This window comes from Podarcis erhardii, assembly GCF_964252035.2.
Source record: "Podarcis erhardii genome assembly, chromosome: 4".
NCBI lineage: Eukaryota > Metazoa > Chordata > Lepidosauria > Squamata > Lacertidae > Podarcis > Podarcis erhardii.
Window position 1 is genome coordinate 43,723,580 of NC_138508.1, and position 23,808 is coordinate 43,747,387.

The 23,808-nt window shown below is 40.7% G+C and overlaps 1 protein-coding gene across 2 annotated transcripts in view; it reads left to right on the forward strand.

Annotated features, from left to right (window-relative positions):
- Nucleotides 1-22,983, forward strand: part of POU1F1 (POU class 1 homeobox 1) — a gene marked incomplete at its 5' end in the record, with an annotated part of 64,189 nt that extends 41,206 nt beyond the window's left edge. The window contains 7 exons of one of the 2 annotated variants that reach the window (XM_081858544.1): nucleotides 11,793-11,934; nucleotides 16,424-16,489; nucleotides 16,625-16,742; nucleotides 17,929-18,167; nucleotides 19,102-19,266; nucleotides 19,610-19,670; nucleotides 22,662-22,983. In XM_081858544.1, the coding sequence (XP_081714670.1) occupies nucleotides 11,793-11,934; nucleotides 16,424-16,489; nucleotides 16,625-16,742; nucleotides 17,929-18,167; nucleotides 19,102-19,266; nucleotides 19,610-19,670; nucleotides 22,662-22,875 (1,005 nt within the window). In that variant the 3' untranslated portion in view covers nucleotides 22,876-22,983. Of the gene's footprint in view, nucleotides 1-11,792; nucleotides 11,935-16,423; nucleotides 16,490-16,624; nucleotides 16,743-17,928; nucleotides 18,168-19,101; nucleotides 19,267-19,609; nucleotides 19,671-22,661 lie in introns of those variants that run through there. The other variant, XM_081858545.1, reaches the window with a different exon arrangement.
- Between the last annotated feature and the right edge of the window lie 825 nt (nucleotides 22,984-23,808).

Here is a 23,808-nt window from a genome sequence, read left to right on the forward strand (position 1 = left end):
GCAGGCTTTGCCTTGCAGTGGGCAGCAGTTTGGCACTTTAGTCATTAGGGACTGCTTTCCTGCGAGGAACTATGAACAGGCATACAGGCTTGAGATACCTTTGCATGCTGTGATGAAGTTCTACATACCTAGCAGTGCAAAGTCTTCCGCTCCTAGTCTGTGTGTGTAACAGTTCACAGAACAGCACGAAGGAGTGAACTTGTTCTGCTCATTCTTTCTTCAACCTGACCTAGCCTGTAAAGGAGATAAAGTCCTTTTTGCCTGACATCTGTTTCCAAAACAACGTTTCAAAGACTGTCAAAAGCACATGCTGTGTCGTACTAATCTGAAAGATGCTGTGCTTGGTCAAGAAGTAGGGCAAGGATAAGTGACTCAAAATTTGTGCTGGTAGGTGGGGAGATACCCTATCACAATGGCACAAGCTGGGGAAAGAATGACACAGCAGTGAATGACCAAATGTTGTGATGTTCTGATTGCTTTCTCTTCATTTTTCTTGCAGGACTAGGTCATCTGTTCCCCGCAATGGTCTCTGCACTTCAGGTGTTCATTCCTGAAGGCCTTTCGGGGTCAGTGTACTGAGGACAGTGGACTTGTGGAGAGGGGCAAGTGGAAGTTCGTTTCTTTTGATGTAGAAATTCATATCCTGACTTTAAACACTATAACTTGTGGATATCTAGTGAAGCTGAATGTTGGAAGATTCAGGACACATAGAAGGGGGGAAGGAACTTATTCACACAGCTCATCACAGCTCCCACAAAAGGCCATGCTAGCCACCAACTTTGATGACTTTCAAAGATATTAGACTAATTCACAGAGAAGGCTACTACTACTACTACTACTACTCTGCCTCCATGTAATGCTTTTGAATACCAGTTGCTGGAAACTACATGTGAGGAGAGTGTTCTTGTGCTCAGATCCTGCAGGAATCTGGTTGGCCACTGAGAAAACAGGATACTGGACTAGATGAGCCATTGGCCTGATCCACCAGGCTCACCTTATGTACTTAAATCTGTTCTCAGGACAGAGGCAAATGTCAGGCAACCACTGAAGTATGAAGTGTAGTCTCAGGTGTGGTGACATATAGTAAGCAGGTGCATTGATGTTGATCGTCCAACCATTGGCTCTAGCTCTAGTGCTGGTCCACCCGTCCAGAGCACAAGTTGGGTGGGATACTTCAGTGACCAAATATGGTACTGATCCCTAGCACATTAGGAGGAATAAATTCCCAGTGCACCACATCCCATAATTCGAAAAGCCATAGACCAAGCACTCTCCTCCTTCATAACCGCCATGTCTTGCCTTGTGTTTAGAGACATGCCTGTCTTGTTAAACTTTTTTGTATTTGATGAAAGCATTTTCAAATCTATCTGCAATGTAAAATTTGAACTGAACTTGAAAGTCTAGTTTGATATGTCCTTCTGGATGTCCAGTAGGACTTGCAAAAAGAAACCACGTCTTTCTCTGTGGAGAGGAATCCAGATCTTGAAAGTCAAAGGCAGCATAAATTCCTTGATGAAACAAAATTGTGGCTGTGAAACTGGCAGAAATGTTGTGCGCTCGCATATGTCTATCTATCTATAATCTCACTTTGCTTATTTGGTTTCTTTCTGCAGTGTACAATTCATTTTTATGTCTATCTGTGAAGTGCAAAAGAACTCAAAATGTCATAAAATATATCAGGCTCACAAGGAATGCTGCCAACCACTTCTGTAAACCACAGGCAGATCTCATCAGAGCCATTTTTATTGCACTTTTATTGGTCAACAACTGGAAGAAAAAATAATTGAGAGATAAATTAGATTTCCTTTTGTCTTTTATCTTCTCATATCATGAAGGCTCATTATTCAAGATTCTCTACAGAGTGTATGCGAGAGTGATATGTATATAATACATTTCATTATAGCTCAGAATAGTAACTCTCTGATTTACCTCTTAACACTTTTAAAATAAATTCCTTTTGTTTTGTTTTTCAGAATTTGACTTTCTTGCCAAGCCATTCTTACTGAGGCTGGCATCAGTCTGTCTCAGAAGACAATGGAAGGGTGTGACATCAGGGGTGAAGGCAAACCATTTGAGAAATACAGCGCCTGCTGTGGCTGTAGAAACCAATATGGCAGAGACATGTCTTGTTGCAGCTGGGGTAGATGACAGCATCTGATTGTACGGATGCAGGTGTACCATAGCATTTCTTCTTTGTGAGCTCCTTCCAGCAGTCATTCCTCCTCTGGTCAATGCTATAGATACATGACCTGACGGCAAGGGATTCCCAAATGGCGGGGCTGATGTTGCCAACCTTCATGTCACATTTGAATACATCATTGTAACGCAGAGCTCCCCATAGAGCATGTTTTGGACATCCTGTCATCTTCCATTTTGTGGACTTGGCCAAGCCTGCATAGACATCGCTGAGACAGGACAGTGAACATGCTGAGAACTTGAGTTTGGGAGAGCACATCTTTGTTTGAGGCTCTGTCCTGCCACATGATGCCCAAAATTGTCCTGATACATTGAGTCTTGAGCCATTGCCAACTTACTTGACTAGCTCAGCATCAATTGAGAGGTTGCCATTCAGCTACTTGGAAATCTAGTGTATAACCTTTTAAATAATGAAATTAAGATGTCCAAATTATTTTCCTGTAGGCTCCTGTGCCTTTAACAGGTGGGCAGAAATTCAACAGGTGTGACTTTACACGTCACTCTTTCCCCTGTCACTGCAGTTTGTTGTTAGAATTTTAGCTGGTTAGGCTGCTGATAAAGGTAGAGAACCAGTATAAGAGGGGAAATATTGGCAATTCAAATAAATTTTATTATCTGGGCTGGAGGGGAATATAATTTAATGTTTCTAAAACCAAAGGTTTGATATAAGGAGAGTGTTTGATGTTTATGTCAGCATATGCGTCACTTAATGAAGACAATAGGGATTAAAAGTGTTTGGCTAGACTGAGATTCTAAGAAACATGAAGTACATAAACCCTCCAGCAACATTATCTAACAAACCGTTTTTTAAAAGTTATCTAAACAATTAAGGGCATTTCCCACCCTCATAGTGAAAATAGGGGGTGAACATGTCTCTTACAGTGCCATTTTATGCATAGCTGCTTGGAAGTAAATCCTACTGAGTTCAATGAGATTTACTCTGAAGTAAGTGTGTATAGGATTGCAGCCTTAAAGACAATCATTTGGGAATGATTATTTAAAGCTAAACAAATCTCTGACAGGTGGACACTCTACTAAGTAATATCAAACAGTTCTCCTTTCTAATATGAAATATTCATTTTATAAATTTATTTATTCTCTATATAAAGTTTGCTAACCACTCCAAAGACATGAAATGCATGGAGCTGTACACTTGGGACCAGAATGTGCAGTGCCAAGTGTACAAAGGGTGTGCTGTTGTCAGTCATTTTGGAAAGAAAGGGAAAATGGTGATGTTTAGTGGATATGAAAAGGAGACTGTTGATTGCTGGATTAAGAACCAGATTAAGGGCTGGCTTTGGAGATCTCTTCCATTCAGGTACTGTTTTTGTCATGGGTATAAGGAGCATTACTGAAAAGATACATTTCTTAGTAAAATATCTTCATGGTATTTCTAGCAAATGCAAAGCTCACTGGTCTTAAGTAACTTATAAAACATTCACCAGTAATTTATTAGACTCGCACAGCAGGGACTTAATCATGAAATAGAAGTGTTTTGCTTGATTGAATGGTCTGTCTGAGGGTTGTATAACACAACAAAAATAGCTTTTGATAACAACATGAAGCCGGTCATATTTTTTTAAAAAAAGATAGCAGTGTTCTTGGAAATCTAGTTTCTGGAGAACTGGTCATAATGCAAAGATGTATACATGGGCATGTCTTGGCTTCTTCAGAGAGATGTAAGATTTTTTTAAAAGGCTTGGAATTGGGTGTGTGTGTGAAGGATGTACTCCAATGCGAGGAGGGGATGTCAAATATTTTCCAGATTCATTATTCCCACTCCAAGTCATTTTAGACAAATCTGAAGGACCTTGCATCCATTTTTATTTTTATTTTAAGAATCCAATTCATTGTCACTGAACTTGGTTACTGCCAAATATCAAGTGTTGTGACTAATCCAACGAACAACAGCAATGTTCTGGAATTGGAACAGGAAGTTTTCAACTCCCAAAATCCTAGTGTTGTGGGTCTTTTCTGTTATTCTCTGTGAATGAATTATAAATGTTCATAGTTCTGTTCTTCCTTTCTTACATGCAAGATGGTATGCAGACAAAGGGATCCAGGGACTCCTGTATGAATGCAGGTTACTTTTGTTTGCACAAGACCCATTCTCCAAGTTCAACAAATTCTCTTCTGTTGCAGACTATCCCACACTGTTCTGGCAGCCGCCTGACACGCAGGAATGGCTTTCTTTGGGGACAGCACATAGGCAGCAAAATGGGAGAGGATGGAGGGAATTTGCATTTCAAAAACTGAGTTCTACTCAAGCTTCTTTAAATTTAGTTCAGTAAATGTAGAATATCCACATATACCTGTGTAGATACATGCAGGCATCCTTAGCTTCATCAAAGTGCTGATAAATATGGAGTCTGACAAAACATTATAATTTTGAATTAGCAATTATGTGAGTGAATCTAATATCTGATTTCCAGGGGAGCTATGAAAATGAATGATTTAATGCACTTTGTGATAGTTTGTTGAAAAACATGTTGAGAAGCATCACTTTTGTGAAAACTCTGTAGTAATTAGGATTATGTGACATTATGCAGTCGGTTTGTTTCTTTTCTGAAAGCAGGAATAGTCTTAAAGCTCATCGCGTCCAATAGCTTGCCACTTTTTACAACCGTGTCACAGCAGGGAGTTCTAGATCTTATTAGGAAGATAAATGGAAGGTAATGTATCTCCCAGTTTGGTTTCCTGCTGAGAATAAACTTTATTCAGTAACAGCTACAGTGATAAATTTTGAAGAATTATAACTGGAGATCTTGCAACAAGCTTGGTTTTCTTCCTTGTCAATTTGTGTTCCTTTCCTCTCACCTTCTCTATTTCTTGGTTTACTACCTCATAACCTAACGAACTCAGAAAATATATTTTATTATACAAATTGGTGGGAAGGTCCTCAAAATTCACCCAATTCCTGAAGATAGTGCATTTTTCACTCTGCCTGTATTCTCTTTTCTAATAATAATTTTATTGAGTTTTACATTTTTATCATAGTAACAACATATCAAATAATAAAATAAAATAAAAAATCCAAATTTCCCCCTCCCCCTCCCCTGACTTTCCTCAACTTCTTCTTCTGGTTTTTTACATACTAACTTTTCTTGCTTGCTTTATTGTATCTTAACCTTAGGTTTTTTATATTAAATATTGTTATACTCCTATCATTTTAACATCATCTTTATGATTTCTGTATTTGTTTTGTTAATTGTAAGTGTTTACTCAAACCCTGCTAGTGAGTCCATTTCTTTACATTGTCTCTGTAGATACAACACAAATGGTTCCCAGTCTTTTTTTAAGTCTTTATTATCTTGTATTCTCAATTCTATCAATCCCACGATGTGTGTGCGTGTCTTTTAGGTAAGGTTTTGTTTTAATAGATTTCTGTACAAATCCTAGCACAATGGATTATTTATTTATTCATTTAATCCCAGCTGTCCTCTGAGGAGCTCAAGCTGACACACCTAACTCTTCTCTTCACAACCATCCTGTGAGGTAAGTTAGGCTAAGAAAGTGTGACTGGCCCAAGGTGACCCTGTGAGTTTCATGACTAAAGGCATTTGAACTCTGGTCCCACACGTCCTAGTCCAACACTACGCCACACTAGGGTATATGTTTAAAATATTTTAAGACTGGCTTCTAAGGCATAGCTCTCGCAAGTTGGCTTACAAGACAATCTTCAAAATACATTAAATCCAAAAGGCCAGACCAATTTTATAAACACGTTCATAAAGCAATTTAAAACATCCCAAAGATCTCCGAAACTCAGCAGGATTAAGGTCATTCTTACAATCTCTTTTCAAAGTTAAAGGGAATCAAGAAAACATCTTCTAAATCTGATCCCGCAACACATTCAGCTGCATTTTCGGAATCCCTTAAAGGAACACATTTTAAGGATCACAGTGCACATCTATTCTCTGTCAATCTGAAGCTATTGCTCTTCAACCTGTAGAATCACAGCAGAGATCACCTTTTTATTTTGTGTTAAAGCAAAAAGGTTCCAAATTTGTATGATGTGTTTCATGTGAATGAGTACTTCTAGTCAACAAATGGCAGACTAGTCAACCAATTTCTAGTCAACCAATTTCTAGTCAACCAATGGCAGAATGGTAGAAGATGACTTCAACAGATGGTCCCTGCATAGCAAGCAAAACATTTTTTTACAAACTTCCTTTGTTCCACAAAAGGTTTAACATTTCAGGAAACCTACTGTCTTTTGTTTCTGGTCACACTAGAGAAATACATTAAATAGGTCCTATGTGGCATGTAGCATAGATTGTGGTCTTAGGTCTACTAAGATTGGCTTAGTCTTTGGCAGCTGTGAGGTGGGTGGCCAGGATAAGATGGCCTCCTTACACAGAGCACCAAAAGATCCAGGCCTCACTGAAATACTTTGTACTTGGAGCAGAATACGGCACAAAAATAATTCTAATTGAGATTTTTTTTAACAAAAAAAGAATGGCCTTCACTTGAAGAATTATTGATCATAAAGTTGCAGCTGTCTTCCTTTATTTTTATTTTTAGAAATGAATTGCATTACTCTTATAGAATTGTGGGGAGCTGAAAACAGCTTCCATTGCTGGATCAAAAGCATAACTTTCTCTTTTTTTAAAAAATGTTTGAATGACCTTCAGGAGAAGCTGGTTTGTGGCTTGAATATGCTGATGAAATCACTTTGCTTGCAAGTTGTTTTGCTTTGTAATGAAACTCTAAACGACTAGCCATGCTGAACAGATGATGTTTTCTCCCTTGTACCCTAATATTCATTATTACAATCTGGAACCAAAGTTCATGTATGAATATAGATGAAAAGTAGGATTTAAAGGATGCTCATGTGATAATCTCCATTTGATTTTCTTTCCAAAGCCATCACGACCTTTTCTTTATATTGCTGTTGGAAAGAGAAAGCAGTATCTCACTATTCACTGTTATACGTTTGTGTGCGTGCAAACACATCTGGAAGCACTTTGAACATTCACTCATTATGGTCAATTTTCCTTTAAATAAATAAATAAAAGATGGGCTCATTTTCCAAACTTTATTTAAACCTGATAATATTTCATGATTTTCTCCTGTTTGAGTTCCTAGAATCATAGAGATGGAAATGACCTCAAAGGGCTTCTAGTCCAAACCTTGTCAGTGCAGGAAGCCGACTGCAGCATCCCTAATGCCCAGCCACTTTCTCACCTAACATCTTCTGAGGCAATCTCTTCCAGTCCATCAGACCACCTATATCATTAGGAAGTTCTTCCTCATTTTTAGTCTAAATTTTTCTTGTATTTTGGACATACTGGACCTACCCTCAGAATGACAGGATATAAATTTGATCCATAGTTTATGTGACAGCCCTTCAAATGTTTTTAAATGCCTTTCATGTTGCTTCTTACTCAACTTCTTCACCCTTTCCTCATAGGAAATTTTGAAAGAGTGCTGTGGATACCTCATCCAGTTTCTGTTGTTTGCTTTTCCATGTCTCTGGGTAAGAGCCAGATCCAACAGAATTAAAATGCTTTAGTTTTATGATTTTAGGTGGGGTCCCCTCCACCCCTCAAATCAAATGAAAGTTTACATTGGTAGACTGCACAGTAAATTTAATACATGGATCTTCACAAATTTTCCATAGAATGACAACAAAATCATCAACAAATCAGAGAACATAACTGTGGGCCAAGAGATGACCTGTGATATGCTGGTGGTTTTCCCTCCTACCTTTTCAGTTCCCCTACTTTCTGTTCAGGTGCTGATCAGAGCTTTACAAGGAAATAGAATTGGAACAGGAAGTGCAAGAGAGCATGGTTTTTCTAATTTCCTCTTTTGGCTTTATGTACCACCTTCACCCACCAGGGCACACTGAGAGTGAGGCAGTCAGGGTTTGTGGGTACCATGAGAAGTCAAACACTCCATGATAACCAAGGGCACCATGTTGGTGACCTCAGGTTTAAGACTGGCATCTTGACCTGCCAACAAGACAAAGCAAGCATTTATTAAACTTCCAACCAATACCAGAGGTGTTTCATTTCAAGTGAACCAAAGCACCCACTTTTCATAATCAGCAACATTGCCATCAACCAATGTTATGGCAGACACTAGATCTAAGCATGCTATTAGCATTCTAAGGAGTATGTAAGATCAAATTCAAATATGAAAAACACTGTTAGAGTCTTTTATATTTTACTGATTAAAAATATTTCGTGCTCAAAAACTTTTGGTTTTTTGGGGTATGCACTGTGTCCAAACACACAGAATTTGGGGGAACTAATATTTTTCCCTTACGGACACACCCCTCATTTTAGCTGTGCATTGAGAACCGTGGGAGCACCCTATACCAAATCACATAAGCAATCTGTGATACACAGGCAGAGGTTGTTTTTCAGCGATCTAGTGTGAGGACAGGTGCCCCAGGAAAACAAATTATCTTAACTTTTATCCTTTATCAAGTAGGCCCATTTCCCCCATCGGTTGGGCTTTAAGACTATTGTCAGCCATAATGCAATTATGCCTGGTCTTAGTCCAAACCCAATGAACCAGAGCTTGGCAACAGGAGCTAATGCGCCTTCTATATATTTTAAAAAGTGATCAGTGCATGGGAAAGTGTCTTCCGCTGAAATCTCTTAATCCTTTCTTTTTATCAGGTGTTTTTGCTACACTGTATGTGTCCATCTATGATACAGATTGTCAAAGGAATCGTTCCATTTGTCCAGTCATGCAAACTGTTAATTATGGTTTTCTTAATAAGTATAACAACCTAGGGAGTCAACGCATGCTTTATATTTTGCAAGGTTTCAGGTGGTTCATTGTGACAACTGATTTGCTATTGCTTTGCCCAGGACTGTATATTGTCTCCCTGCTTATTTAACTTATATGCAGAATTCATCATGCAAAAGGCTGGGCTGGATGAATCCCAAGCCGGAATTAAGATTGCCGGAAGAAATATCAACAACCTCAGATATGCAGATGACACAACTTTTATGGCAGAAAGTGAGGAGGAATTAAAGAACCTCTTAATGAGGGTGAAAGAAGAAAGCACAAAATATTGTCTGAAGCTCAACATCAAAAAAACTAAGATCATGGCCACTGGGCCCATCACCTCCTGGCAAATAGAAGGGGGAAGAAATGGAGGCAGTGAGAGATTTTACTTTCTTGGGCTCCATGATCACTGCAGATGGTGACAGCAGTCAGGAAATTAAAAGACGCCTGCTTCTTGGGAGAAAAGCGATAAGAAACCTTGACAGTATCTTAAAAAGCAGAGACATCACAATACCGACAAAGGTCCATATAGTTAAAGCTATGATTTTCCCAGTAGTGATGTATGGAAGTGAGAGCTGGACCATAAAGAAGGCTGAATTGATGCTTTTGAATTATGGTGCTGGAGGAGACTCTTGAGAGTCCCATGGACTGCAAGAAGATCAAACCTATCCATTCTGAAGGAAATCAGCCCTGCTCACTGGAAAGACAGTTCCTGAAGCTGAGGCTCCAATACTTTGGCCACCTCATGAGAAGAGAAGACTCCCTAGAAAAGACCCTGGTGCTGGGAAAGATGAAGAGCACAAGGAGAAGGGGACAACAGAGGACAAGATGGTTGGGCAGTGTTCTCAAAGCCACCAACATGAGTTTGACCAAACTGTGGGAGGCAGTGGAAGACAAGAGTGCCTGGCGTGCTCTGGTCCATGGGGTCACGAAGAGTTGGACATGACTAAATGACTAAACAACAACAACAACAACCAACAGAATCTTCTGGGCCCAGAACACTATTTGCATTCAATCTTCTCAGTGGGGTGTGATCCTTGCCCAAATGACAGCCACCTTGAGTTATCCCCTTTGGAGCTCTGGGCTCCCACAATAGTAATAATCTCCCTCCCTTCCACTCATATGCCCCATTTGCAACCCTAGTTTTGTCCATATTCATATAACCAGACTGATGCAATTATTTCATATTAACGTTGATTTTTATCCATGCAACATGCTAGGAAATGAATATTATGAGTAATTCCATTCAGTTTTACTGGGAAATTTCTTACATTGTAGAAGGAAACTTTTTTATACAGACCCCATAGGATTCAGTTCAAATAAATTTCAGTATGCTCTCATTACTAACTCAGCTCATTAAATTCAATTGTGACTGCCTTGCTCTAGATCAGAGAAGAGAAAACCTTCCCTGTGCAGAATGTCTGGTGCAATCCTACATTTGCAGCGTGACAGTAGTCATGCGGAATGCATATAATTCTCTTGGAAAAAATTGGGAGGGACCTATCAAATGTGGAACCAGAACTGTATAGGTAATTGCAGTGACAATATCTGTGAGTTATCAGTCGATATGAATGACACTTTTTAAGTGTTGCTTTGAATTCAATACAGGATGCAGCAGAAATGGTTAGCTCAAAAACTCAAGTAGCATGCGAGGTTTTCTGCTTGTGGAAAAGCCCTATCTTCTCTCAAACAAAGCTCTTCCAATTGGTGGCAATGACTATTCTTGTGCCTTATGCTTCTACAGCTAGTATCATGTCTTCCAAAAGCCTGGACAGCAGACTGTACCCACTTTGGGCTTACCGGTATATTGTAGATGGAAACTTATTCATGTTCGTCCTGCTACAATTAGTACGTTTGATCAACCGTGCATCTCAGAATCCGTTGCTGATTGGTGGATACATAACACTGCTTTTTTAGGATGATACGTATGCCTTAAATGTATTAATGACTTCAAAGTAGGGTGAATGTTTATCTGATCTTATATCTTATATTTGGTTTTATCAGAAGCTATGTTTATTACAATGCCTTTTCAATGTGAGTCTCTGAAATTTTTTTTAAAACAGCAACATTTAAAAGCAAAAGGTTATAAAATGCAACTTATTCCCATAGGACCTTAAAACAACACATCTTTCATGTATTTTCCAAGTCTGACTAGTCTCAATAAACACTCAGTACTTCCTATCATGCAGAGTAGTATGTTTGAAGCCTTGTTCATGAAATAACATCTGTTTACAGATTTCTTCATATCATCCAAAAATTAAGAACCAAATCTCATTTCTATAGTTTTTGATTTTAATTTACATATATAACTTTTGGATTTTTTTTGGTGTTTTTTGGTAATATTTTGGTTTTTCAACCTTTTGCTTTGTGCGGTGGGGATCTCTGTGTGATTTGAGTGTTTGTTTTTTGGCTTTTGGGGCAGGTGTTCATACGGTTGGATAACACTGAGGAGGTTTCCGCAACTACCATATGAGCAGAAATTGGGGTAAAAAGACTCCCTCCTGCAGCCTTATCCAATATTGTTCCTTCACAAAAGAACCTGGGGAAAAATTGGGTCTCTGGTTTCCCCTCATTAATTGGGTGTCTGTTGCATTTGGGTGGGGAGGAAGGAGGTTCCTAAGTGATCAGGCAACTTGGCCAGGCAAAGCACATTAAAATGGATAAAGGGATTTCCTGACAGTATAAATACCTGCACACGACTTCCCTGTGCACCATAACCCATGTTATGTATATATGCAAGGGAAAGTGGTACAATCGAATCCGGACTGCTGGGAACTGCATAGGGTAGACTTGGGAGAAAAGCAAGGCAAGGCATCTCTTCGTTCTTCCTTTTCTGTTTGCTTGTGGGAATGAGTTGTCAAGCCTTTCCTTCAGCTGACACCTTCATCCCTTTGAATTCAGACTCGTCACCCTCTCTGCCTCTGATAATGCATCACAGTGCTGCAGAGTGCTTACCCGTCTCCAATCATGCCACCAATGTGGTCTCAACAGGTACTTTTTTTATTCTATCAGTGTTGCTCTTCTCAATCTGCCATGCCTTGGCATCTTTCAAGGGCTACGCAAGCCCTTAAAGGGAAAGCTTTTTAAAGAGATTAGGTTCTCTGAGCAAATGATTCAAACTAAAACTACCAGCGTGCCAGGTTTAATTGTGTATGGTGTAGTCGTTGTTTTTTTAATTGCCACATTAGCTTTCCGGTAAAATCTTCACAATGGAGAAGCTGGATCATCATAATGCATCATCAAAAGGCTGGTGTCTTATTTATTTATCTGATGTCGTATTTCTTTAAAGTGTTTCTTAAATGTTTCAACAGACGATTCCAGGATGGTGTACAAATGTGTGAATAAAATCAATTCACACAATGTACAAAATTTAAAACCATTTAAAAACAAGACGAAACATAAATCCAAAATGGTAAAAGCGTATCACAATTCCTAAAACCATTTACAATCTAAAATGTCTTATTTCCTACTTCTCAAAAACTCATACTAAAGAATGGGAAGATGCATTATATGAAGTGGAAAATAAAACCAACCAGTTTGCACATATGCAAGCACTAAAAATCTAAGGTGATACAAATATTAACCAAGCTAATAAATCCTGTTTTCAGTTGCATGTCTAAGTATGGCATTATTAACAATTAATTTTCATTTGGACTCTTCCATATGACATTTTATTTTTGTTGTTGCTGCTGCTCTAGGTGGTGGTATATTCTGCAACATGTAACTGACTCGTTTATACTGAATTTGTGGTGGTTTATATTGGAGCATCCACACATCCTTCTGCTTTATTAGATGTTCTGCAATGCTTCTCCAGTGTTACTGCATTATTGTCATCTGGAGCTACACATCTTGAACAAGAGTGCTATAAAAGCTATCTGGGAGTGAAAAACAAAAAATAACTTGGAATGTTTGTGGTATAAAAAATTGAAGGATTTTAGCAGGAACATGCACTGTTTGGGAACAGAAGAGTTTGTCTGCCTCCAAAAGCTTTGCAAACACAAACAGTATTGAAAGTGGGATTGTATGTATAACCTCCCTGATACCAAATAATCATGAAAGCACAATAAAAAGGTTGCTTGGAAGGGCCTTTAGAGTTGATCAAAAGTATCAATTTATTCCAAGTGGCATGAAATGACAATTTCAATCTTAAATAAAATCATTTGTATGCCCATTTTTTTCAAACTCCAGTATGTGTGTTTAAGCAGAAGGGAAAATAGAATCAGAAGAATTTGCAACCTAACACCCAGGGAGGGGCACAGGGAGTGGGAATTAATCTATACTGAAGGTACATCAAAAAGAGGTTTCACCAACCAATAAAAGTTTGATAAGGAAGGAGCCAACAAGCCACCTAGAGGGAATTCCATAGTCTGGGCTGCAACCATAGATACTCTGTCCCATTTTCCTACCACCAGCATGTCTGAACCCAGCTGGAAATGGCCTCAAAGATCTCAGAAATTGGGTATGATTGCACGATAATCCTTAAAACACCTTGGTCCTAAATCTTTAAATGCACTATTTGGCACTTTGAACTGGGATTGGAAACACAGCCGTATCCAAGGTCAGTCTAAACTGGAAAAGTGGGCCATGGCTTCTGAACTTTCTGCCACATCTGCATTTGTCTCAAGTCATACTTTCAAACACTTGCAAGGTTTTATATAACCTGCCAGAGAGTTCACAGTTTTAGAATATTTTTTTCCAAAATAAGAATTGTTTCAAGAAGCGCCAGAATTAGGTTTGAGGGCTACCTTGGCAACGTTCTACCTGGTCAACCTCGACTTCACCAATGTCTCCCCACTAACACTACCACCCCCCTCCAAATAATCTTCTGGTAGTTGTGGACTCACAACTAAATGCTGCACTATGGTCCCAGTGACTGGCCATGCCACATCAACAACAATAAGACAGACCACTCAGAAGGAGGCAGAAGATGCCTTGTGCTGGTTTAGAATAATAGATGCTCCTTGGGAAGGCAGGGAAATATGATTTTTTAAGGTAGAGATCCATGTCCCATTGACAGAGGCTTTTGTGTGGCGTTCCTTCATCGCTCCACATCTGGTTTCTCCCAAATGAGTTATATCAGTGATGCATGAAAGTCATTGTGCTCAGAAACTGCTACTCTCTCCTCTGCCCTGCAGGCAATTTAAGCCAAGCTCTTTTCAGTTCCTTAGGTTTCCTGTGACTTCAAGAGCTCTCCGTTTTTAATTTCAGAGAAGCATCAAGATGTGTATTAAAGCAGATGACCCTGAAAGTATATTATACTGTATCCAACTATTTCAAAGATCATTAAGTTAAAACTTTTTTCTGTTACATGGGAGAAAACCAATTTATGGATTCAAAAGAAATGAAGAAAGAAGCAGAACGCTGCACTGCCGTTTTAATTTAATGTGAAATAGAATCCTTCCAGGAATATAATTCATTTCTATTTCAATGCCTTAAAACAAGAACTGTGGCTGAAAGAATGAAAATCAAAAACGGCTTGGCACACAGTGATTTATTTGCAGTGCATAACCCCCCTGCCACACACATAAACACACTTGCTTTTTAAAAATTTTGTGAATAGTTCATACTGTGGACTTTTGACCAGCCTGCCAGATAAGGATTGGCCTGTGATTAGTACAGAACTATATTGAAACTTGCATGTGTGATCTTTAACAAACAGCTCTGTTTTGAAGTAAAACTGGATGCACTGATTTGCGGGCAGGGGAGTTCCTTCTGTGTAAAATGGAATCAAACCAAAGAACAATGGGTTTATTTGACTAACGCAGAAGCCATTCATAGTTCAAGAAGTAGTCAAATGTTCCTTTGATTCCTTTATCATCAGCCCACATCAGACATGGCTATTTTTTTAAAAAAAGGTTTTATTTTGTAAAATTTACACAATAAAATAAAATCTCATAAGCATAATTTACATTTTATGTGTCAAGCTTTTCAGTAATCACTATAACTAGCACACAATGGCCTACATTTACTAGACTTCTGCTCCACTTGCTTTCAACAACTTTGTCATACATGGTAAATGTAAGGTGCGTTGAAAGCTGGGTGCATGCAGTTGCTTTTCCTGAATGTACAGCTCAAATTTACACACTTTCTTAAGATGCTCTCCAAAAGGTAGAGTATAGACTCAAGACAGATCCAAAATGTGAATATAATATATTATTTATTTCCCTTTTTATCTCATAACATTTGTACACGATTGTAAAAAAAAAGAAAAGAACAACCCTCAGAGCAGTTTAGAAAAAGATAAAACAATAAAATAAAGGGAAAAAATTACAACCATACTTTTAAAGCATACAAATAGAAGGTAAAATACTAAAGCTGAGTAAAATTACCTCCACTTTCTTAGTGTCTGGGTAGGCTTGTCTAAATAGGAATTTGTTTAGCAGGCACCAAACATAGAACAGTGAAGGCACCTGCTTCATCTCAGCAGGCAGGAAAGTGTAGATGCTGCCACACTAAACGGGTCTTCTGTGACACCTGTAGTGGTGCTAATTCTTCAACTGAAGAGGTCAAATGAACACATGTGGGGCAAGACAATTCTAGTACACTGGTCCCAGTTTGCATTTCTTGGTGCAGAAAGTATTGATCTGATGTGTAGAGATCTTTCCCATTCTAATTAATTCAAGAGGGTTCTGGAAGCTTCTCTGTGTGGAAGAAACAAGCAGGAGTTCCTGATATTCTGGGTTATTCCTTCAGAGAAGCTGAGTATAGCTGGCTTAAACTTGGTTCTCTTATCTTTTCGGTCAAGGTCATGCTGACGATAAAAGTAGGCCCAGAAGGAGCCTGGGTTTCACTTTCTCTTTCTATATCTTTTCCTTCTGGTGTGGTGTTCTGTACATAGCATGCTTAGCGTTAAGGTTTTAGACTTATTATAAGTTATTAAAGTTAAGTCTGCTGCAGCTGGATTTCTTACGGACAGCGCCAATCCTGAATGTATTGGATTTGTGACCATTATGCTCATTTGCCTTCAGTAGCAGTAAAGCTCGGCTGGATGAAATATTAATTGCCTCTGGTCTATTTTGGGGGGTAATCCTGCAACGTGTTTAAGGTTTTACTCTGCTAACTATACATTGGAATCTATTCTGGGTCAATATTGAGTAGAATTTCAATGACATACAGTGATACCTTAGGTTAAGTACTTAATTCGTTCCGAAGGTCCGTACTTAACCTGAAACTGTTCTTAACCTGAAGCACCACTTTAGCTAATGGGGCCTCCTGCTGCTGCCATGCCGCCAGAGCATGATTTCTGTTCTCATCCTGAAGCAAAGTTCTTAACCAGAAGCACTATTTCTGGGTTAGCGGAGTCTGTAACCTGAAGTGTATGTAACCTGAGGTACCACTGTGGAATACTTTGGTTGGGTTGAAAGGATGATCTTCGGGTCCTTATGCATGTTCTTACTGTTATCCTCTGTTTTGTTAACCCCAACCCCTAAATCTTCCTCCATATGCCTCTCCATGCCGACACTGAGGAATGTTCTACCAGGTCTGCATTATTCCATCCCTTCCTGCCATTATGGAAACCAGCAAGCTGCCTACGGCGTGATGGCAGGTAAGAAATGTTCCCTTAAAACCAGTGGGCCCATAAAGCGGGTGGGGGGGGGAATACATCTGTAACTAATTCAGTTTGTCTCAACTGAAATGGTCTTACTGCACTCTCAACTTCCCCCTCCCCCTTTTTACCCAGGTATCAAGCCTGCAGGTCCAGATATGCTGGCAGCCAGCCTCTCTCAAAGCCGCATTTTGCAGACCTGCAGTATGCCCCATCCCAACATTGTGAATGGTGTTGGCACATTGCAAGGCAAGTCTGTCTGTTTCATTTTGTTTTGTTTCCCCTAACTGATTAACCTTATTACATAAAAGGTTTCAGCGCCCGAGAGGCATTCCTGTAACAGCAGTAGTTCAAAATCAAAAGGAGCAGGGTTTAAATCTTAATTGCCATTTAAAAACGATGAAAAGCCATACGGAATAGGGATGACTAAAAGGGACCTTGTGGTTGGAGCTAGTCATCATCGTTGGGAATGAATGAATGAATGAATCTTTATTTGCATCAGCCATCGGCCATAGCAATAAAACAACAATACGATATACAAAGAATGAAAATAAACAGACAATTATATAAAATGCATTCTAGGGTTTATAATCAATAGTCAAATAGTGGATCTTATTCTGATTGCCCCAGCTAAAAACCTTGCAACCTTTGCTGTCACCTGCTCATCTTGATCTGCCAAGAGAAAGGACACTGTAGCAGTGGTTGGGCGACCCAGAATGGACAATAAAAGAGGGGTGATGATCTCATTCCTCAAGTCTTTATAAAGAGTGCAAGCCAGAAGGGCATGCGCCACCGATTCGGCACTGCCATCTCCACAGGGACATAAGTGTTTTTTGTGTGGAATCTGTTGTAATTGTCCCTCAAGTACAGCCATTTAGAAACGATGAAGAGCCACACAGAATGATGACGACTAAAAGGGACCTTACTGTATCTTCATTGGGAGGGAATTCTGCAAACTCAGGAGCTGCCCCAGAAAAGGCCCCTTCTTGTCTATTCACTAACCAAATCTATTTTTCTGGTGGGAGATACAAAAGGACTTCTTAGCCTGTGGAAAGGATCATATGGGAAGAGATAGTGTTTCAGATAGCCTGGCCCTCAGCTTTTTAGGGTTTTAGTACCTTTACTGGGCTTGGAAGCAAACTGGGAAGCCAGCACAGTCTATTTGTTTATTCATTTCCAATATTTATAGGCCACTTTTCACCACAGAGGGCCGCAGCACAGTTTACAGAACAATCAATAAGACCAGTGGACATAAGACCTGGGTAATATGAAACGAGAACAAGCTATTAAGACTTCAATCCCATGCCACTTACCTGGGAGTGAGTCCCATTGATCTTGATGAGGCTTACTTCTGAGTAAAAGTCTGCCTAGGATTGCACTGCTGCTAAATGATGTGAGCTAGGAAATTATAGCATTTGTTTTTGTTCTCCAACAGGTAGCCTCACCCCTTGCCTTTATAAATTCCCTGACCATGCGCTGAGCGCCAGTTCATGTGCTCTGGGCCACAGCTTTCCTTCCATGCACCCCTCTATCCTTGGAGATGACTCGGTCACTGATTTTAAGCAGGAATTCCGCAAGAAGAACAAGTCAATCGAAGAACCAATAGACATGGATTCTCCTGAAATCAGGGAACTAGAAAAGTTTGCCAACGAGTTCAAGCTGAGAAGAATTAAGCTGGGTATGTGACTCATTTAACTAAAAATGTTAGGATATATATATTTAATCTTTTGCTTATGCTAAAGCGACAAATGCATGGATTGTGGCATACTGATAATGATAAAATGGTCAGCAGCAAAGGGCAGTGTGAAAGGTCCATGTCTAAGTACTATTGTAAATGAACTGGGTTTTTACCCAATACTGGAGCTTTTCAAGCCTCCCACATTCTTCAAAAATGGTGCACTGATATAAATAATCCTATGCAGAAAATCTAAATGTGAATGTCTTTTCTGAGTAGTAGGAAATGTATAGCTCAAGCCTAGAATAGTGCAAGGATAAGTCCCAGGCTCCCTTTTTGGTTTGTCTGCTTCTGTGTTAAAATTAAAACATTTTATTTTGTACAAGCAACAGGGAGTCTTGTGACAGCTTAAAAACAAAGAAATTTACTTTGGCATAACTTTTGTGGCATGTGGTGCATAAAGTGGCTGTAGATGCAGTAAGTGTTATCCATAGATGCAGAATCATCCTCTCTACCAATCTCACTGAGGTCAGAAGAAAAAAAAAAATGCAGAGAAGTGCAGGGCATGTAAATTATGGCATTACCAGTGGCCATTCATGCAAAGTTGATAATTTGGACAGCCTGGCATTGGTTAGCTAATTAGCAAATGCAGTCTTCAAGGCGACACAGGATTCTTTGTTATTTTTGCAACCATGGATTAATGGCTTCCCCATTGGAAAACCTTTTCTGTGCCTGATTGTTGTGAAATCAAAATCAGATTTGTTTTATTAGATGAAAGAAAAATTCCGGAAGAGCTTCAAAATCATCAGTGTATGCATATATATAGGTGGGTGGGTGGGTGGGTGGGTGAGTGTGTAGACTGATAAATAGATAGAGAGATAAAGTGTTCCCATGCCAGCATCTTTCCCTGAGCTTGTAGGATTGTTTTCTTTTGCAGGTTATACCCAAACTAACGTTGGAGAGGCTTTGGCTGCTGTGCATGGCTCTGAGTTCAGCCAAACAACTATTTGCCGGTTTGAAAACTTGCAGCTGAGCTTCAAGAATGCTTGCAAACTAAAATCCATCCTAACCAAGTGGCTGGAGGAAGCAGAACAAGTAGGAGGTATAACCCAAAATTCTACGGCTCTTCTTAAGGGAGATTTCCTTGCTTGTGTGCATTGAAACGGATGCGGAGCAGAGAACAATTTTCAGAAAGCACAGGCCTGCTCCAGCAACCCCTTTAGCACATTTAGTCAAGGGAGGAAGCAGGATTGTTCCCACTAGCACTGTCCCAGGTGCCAATGAACCAGGTGGCAAAGCGCCCCCTGGGTCTTAGGTGTGGGTCCTATTTTGAAATCACTGAAATTTGAGTGTTTAGTTCACAGGAATTGCAGGTCGCAGTAGCTTTTGATACTGTGCATGTTATCGTTGGAAGTCGCTTTCTCTCACAATGTTCTGTTCTGCAGCTTTATACAATGAAAAGGTTGGAGTGAATGAGCGGAAAAGGAAACGCAGAACAACCATAAGGTAATGCGGCTGGATGCTGGACTGAGCTTTTCAGCTTTGGGAAACGCAGACAGTTAGCACTTGAGTATTCCCATCTGTATGAATAGCCTCCTGAGGCTGCCATCCTACATACCAGGGGTTAGGGACTTTGGGTCCAGGGGCAAAAGGCAGCCTACCTGGTCTTTCTAGCCAGCCCTCAAGACTTTCCCCACATGTCCCCTAGGATGAACCCCCAATGGCCCTGCTCTATGCCACCCATGGGTGCTTTTGCGCATCTTACTCATCTGGATGGATGATGGAGGGGTGTGTAAACTTCTGACTCTTGTGTGGCTAGAATATAGCCTCCTATGGAAAGGTAAGTGTCAGGGCTGCCTCTAGGTCCCAGCTCACAGAGAACCAACGCCAGGCTGATATTATGTACAAAAGTCTTTATTGAAGTATAGTTTCCATTTTAAAGCCAGAGCGTGCAACCCTACGTCTAGACTCTAGATCGGCGAAGTCCTATCTGAATCACTTCCCCTTCTGCACCAGTTTAAGATCCTAGCCCTGCTCCACCTTCTGCGCTGCTCTCTCCTCCTCTGGGTCCTCCTGCCCTTCCTGGACTCTTCCGACGCTGAGTCGCTTAGCTCCTCCCCCTGCCTCCGGCGTGCTTTAGGACCCGGTTCCCAATCCTCACTCTCTGCTGTCCCGCGCTCCTGTACATTTGAACTTGCTTCTCGCGCCAACCCAGTGACCTTTCTCCTAACCGTTACACTGCTTCTATCACTGCTTCCCTCTTCCGTGACACTGGCCGGATCTGACCTCCCCTCCGTTGTACGACTCTCCGAGGAAGGCGTGGTCAGCTCTGCCTCGTCTTCTCTCCCTGGTGGGGAAAGCACTGGCCCCGATGCCTGGGACCCTTCCCCCCCACTCTGCTCTGGTGGGGAAGCTGGTCCTGATCTCCAACTACTACTCTGGGAGTCCCTGCTCCCCCCTTGCTCCTGGGGCGTTCCCCTTGGGACCCCCCTACCCCTGGCCACTGGCGCTCCCTTCTGTGAATCTTCCGATTCGCTGGAGAGGCTTATGGAATCCCTCGGACCACTGTCTCCTCCTACACTGCCCTCTGATTCCTCGCCCTCACTCTCCATCTCCCATCTTCCATGTGCCTCTGCTCCTGAGCCCCTGACAGTAAGAGTCTTCCCATTGGCCCACTATTGCCTCAGGCCCGGCCCACTAATGCAATGCAGCCCTTAGGCACAAAGAGGGGACCCTTCCCTGCTATAAAACACTTGTCTGAGGCTAAGAGCCTAGAATCATAGAATTGTATAGTTGGAAAGCCCCCCACCCCTGCTTAGCTTTTTTCCCTTTAGTTGTTTTGTTAGTAAGTGTTTTATAGAAGATGGTTGCTTTGCTGATGATTTGCAATTGTTTTACTGGTGATCTGTTAATTATTCTTTGTGATTTATATTGTAATTGTGATGGTCTGTTATGTTGTTTATTGTTGGAAGCCACTTTGTGTCTCACATAAGTGAAAAGTGGCATAGAAATATAAGGACTGAATGACCCTGAGGGTCATCTAGTGCAACTGAATCCTGCCCACAGCCTTCCCTGGCTGGGCTTGAACCACCAACATTCTGGTTAATAGCCAGATGCCCTGACCCATTGCACCACTTCCAAATACACATGTATAGGATTGCCTTGTTAATTACATATATGGCCCTTGTATTTGTTGGGGGGGGGGGGCGAGGTCCAAAACATCACATTATTTTCCTCCATAAATCTAGTTACAGGTAGGTAGCCGTGTTGGTCTGCCATAGTCAAAACAAAATAAAAAAATTCCTTCCAGTAGCACCATAGAGACCAACTAAGTTTGTTATTGGTATGAGCTTTCGTGTGCATCTGAAGAAGTGTGCGTGCCCATGAGAGCTCATACCAATAACAAACTTAGTTGGTCTCTAAGGAGCTACTGGAAGGAACTTTTTTATTTTGTTCCTCCATATAGGTACTTACAGTTGAGTTCATGGTCCCTTTAAAAGACCGGTGCTAATTCAATCTTCTACGATTATGAATCGATAAAAATCACAATGTTTTGTATTACCCCACCACCCTGCCGATGCTGATACACCCACCCACCCATTACTGGCTTGTTTAACCTCAGCAACACAAATACATTGCAAAGTACAACTTCTCTAAAAAGAAACCCTGAAAAGGGAACGTACCGTCCCAGCTGTTTTGCATCAGAATCCTACCTGCTTTGCACAGCCCCTTTCATGTCAAACACAAAGTATAATGCTGCCCCCTTGTGGTCAAAATGAAAATTTGTTCCACTACGGAGGGAATTGTTTTTTGTTATCCCACTTGGCTTTGGAAGAAATATACCACATATCTGAATATTTTCACAATATTTCAGTTTGGGCTGAAAAGCACAACAAGCAGCTTGGAGGCAATTTCAGCATTCGTTTGTAATTTCCCCCCAAAATGAGGCAATATCTTAATATCGTAACAAGGTTTCCAACTTGTTTTTAAACGTTACGCTCTCAGATTGGACCCCAAATTTAAGCCAATTTAAAAAGTGATTTGGTAAAACACATACTTTTGTGTTAACTGGTACAGATTACCTTTTTTTGCTCAAGTGTTGTCATTTTTATTTTTTATTATGGCAAGGGGCCTTCCAAGGTGGAAGTGGCCGAGGCCTCTTTGGACACATGAGAGATATTCCGAAGGAAGGTTTTCACTAAAACACCTTTGGCAATGTACCGTCCATTTTTAAAGCACCACTTTGAGCCTTGCTTTTCTCTTCGCTCTCTTGAATTTGGTGCTGCTCTCTTTTTCTCTGCTAGTATTGAAAGCACAGGGATAAATATGGATAATGCTTCCTGTTTACATCACACAACCCAGGCCACAAATGACATGTGGATGTCATACTTTTTTTCCTGTTAAGTATGTGAAACGCCTTGCATGAACTGGCCCATAGTTTCCATGCAGCCTGAGATACCAAGGATATGATCGAATTGTTATGGTTCTCCTTTCTAGCATTGCAGCCAAAGAAGCTCTCGAGAGCCATTTTGCAGAACAAAGCAAGCCTTCATCTCAGGAGATCATGAGGATGGCTGAGGGGCTCAATCTGGAGAAAGAAGTGGTGAGGGTCTGGTTCTGCAACAGAAGGCAAAGAGAGAAGAGAGTGAAGACCAGTTTGCACCAGAACACCTTCAATTCCATGATTAAGGACCACCAAGAGTGCCACTAGACTTTCTTAGAGTGAAGCAGGGTTTTTAGACAGCAACACTTTGAAAACTGGACTCCCTCCTCCTTCCCCTGGAAAAGAAATGGGCGTAAATGCAGGGCATGTAATGCTTACCACTTTTACAAGTTTGTCAAGCTGAATGATAAATAATTTTAGGGATGCTTCATTTAAATACTGTGTGGTTAATACAGCCTAGTGCAGTAGCACCTTGTGCAATTTAGTAATGCCAGAATTCAAAAATAGGCAAAGCAGGAATGAAGACTGCTTGGCCTATTTTAATACCACTATCTATAGTGTCGGAGGGTGATGATGACTCCTTTGGGTGCAGAATGCAGAAGTTAGGTGGTTAGATATTCACCTTTAAAGGGTGGCCTGCTATGGTGAACACTGCTTGCATATTTTGGAGGGGGTGTTCTCACACATCCAAGTGCTTTGCTTTCTTTATTTTAGGCTAAAATCTTTTACTTAGTTGTTCACTGCTGCCACCATGTAGCTAAATATCAAGTCAATTATATATCCCACCAGTAGCTAGCTATGGATCAGCGTGGTACAAAACAGCACCAGCTCCATTTCAAAGTAAAAGGGCAGAGTAACATTATTTATTTTAAGAATAAACAGCTCAGGATCTTAGCTTGTGTAGATACTATATGTTGATCTGTACATTAGGGTTACCAGATGTCCCCGTTTCCCAGGGACAGTCCCTGGATTTGCGGATAAGTCCCCAGACAAATTCCATCCCCGGAATGTCCCCGGATTTCATCTAATGTCCCCAGGAAATGCAGCAGCGGCAGTCTCAGCAACCCAGAGCAGTCGGCTCTGGCTGGCTTCAGGAGCTGCTCAGAAGTCCCCATATGATGGTGGTGCAGGGGCTCTAAGATGCAACTTCCGGGCTGCCTCTGAAAGACAGTGTGAAGCCTCGCTTCCCAGCTGAGGGAT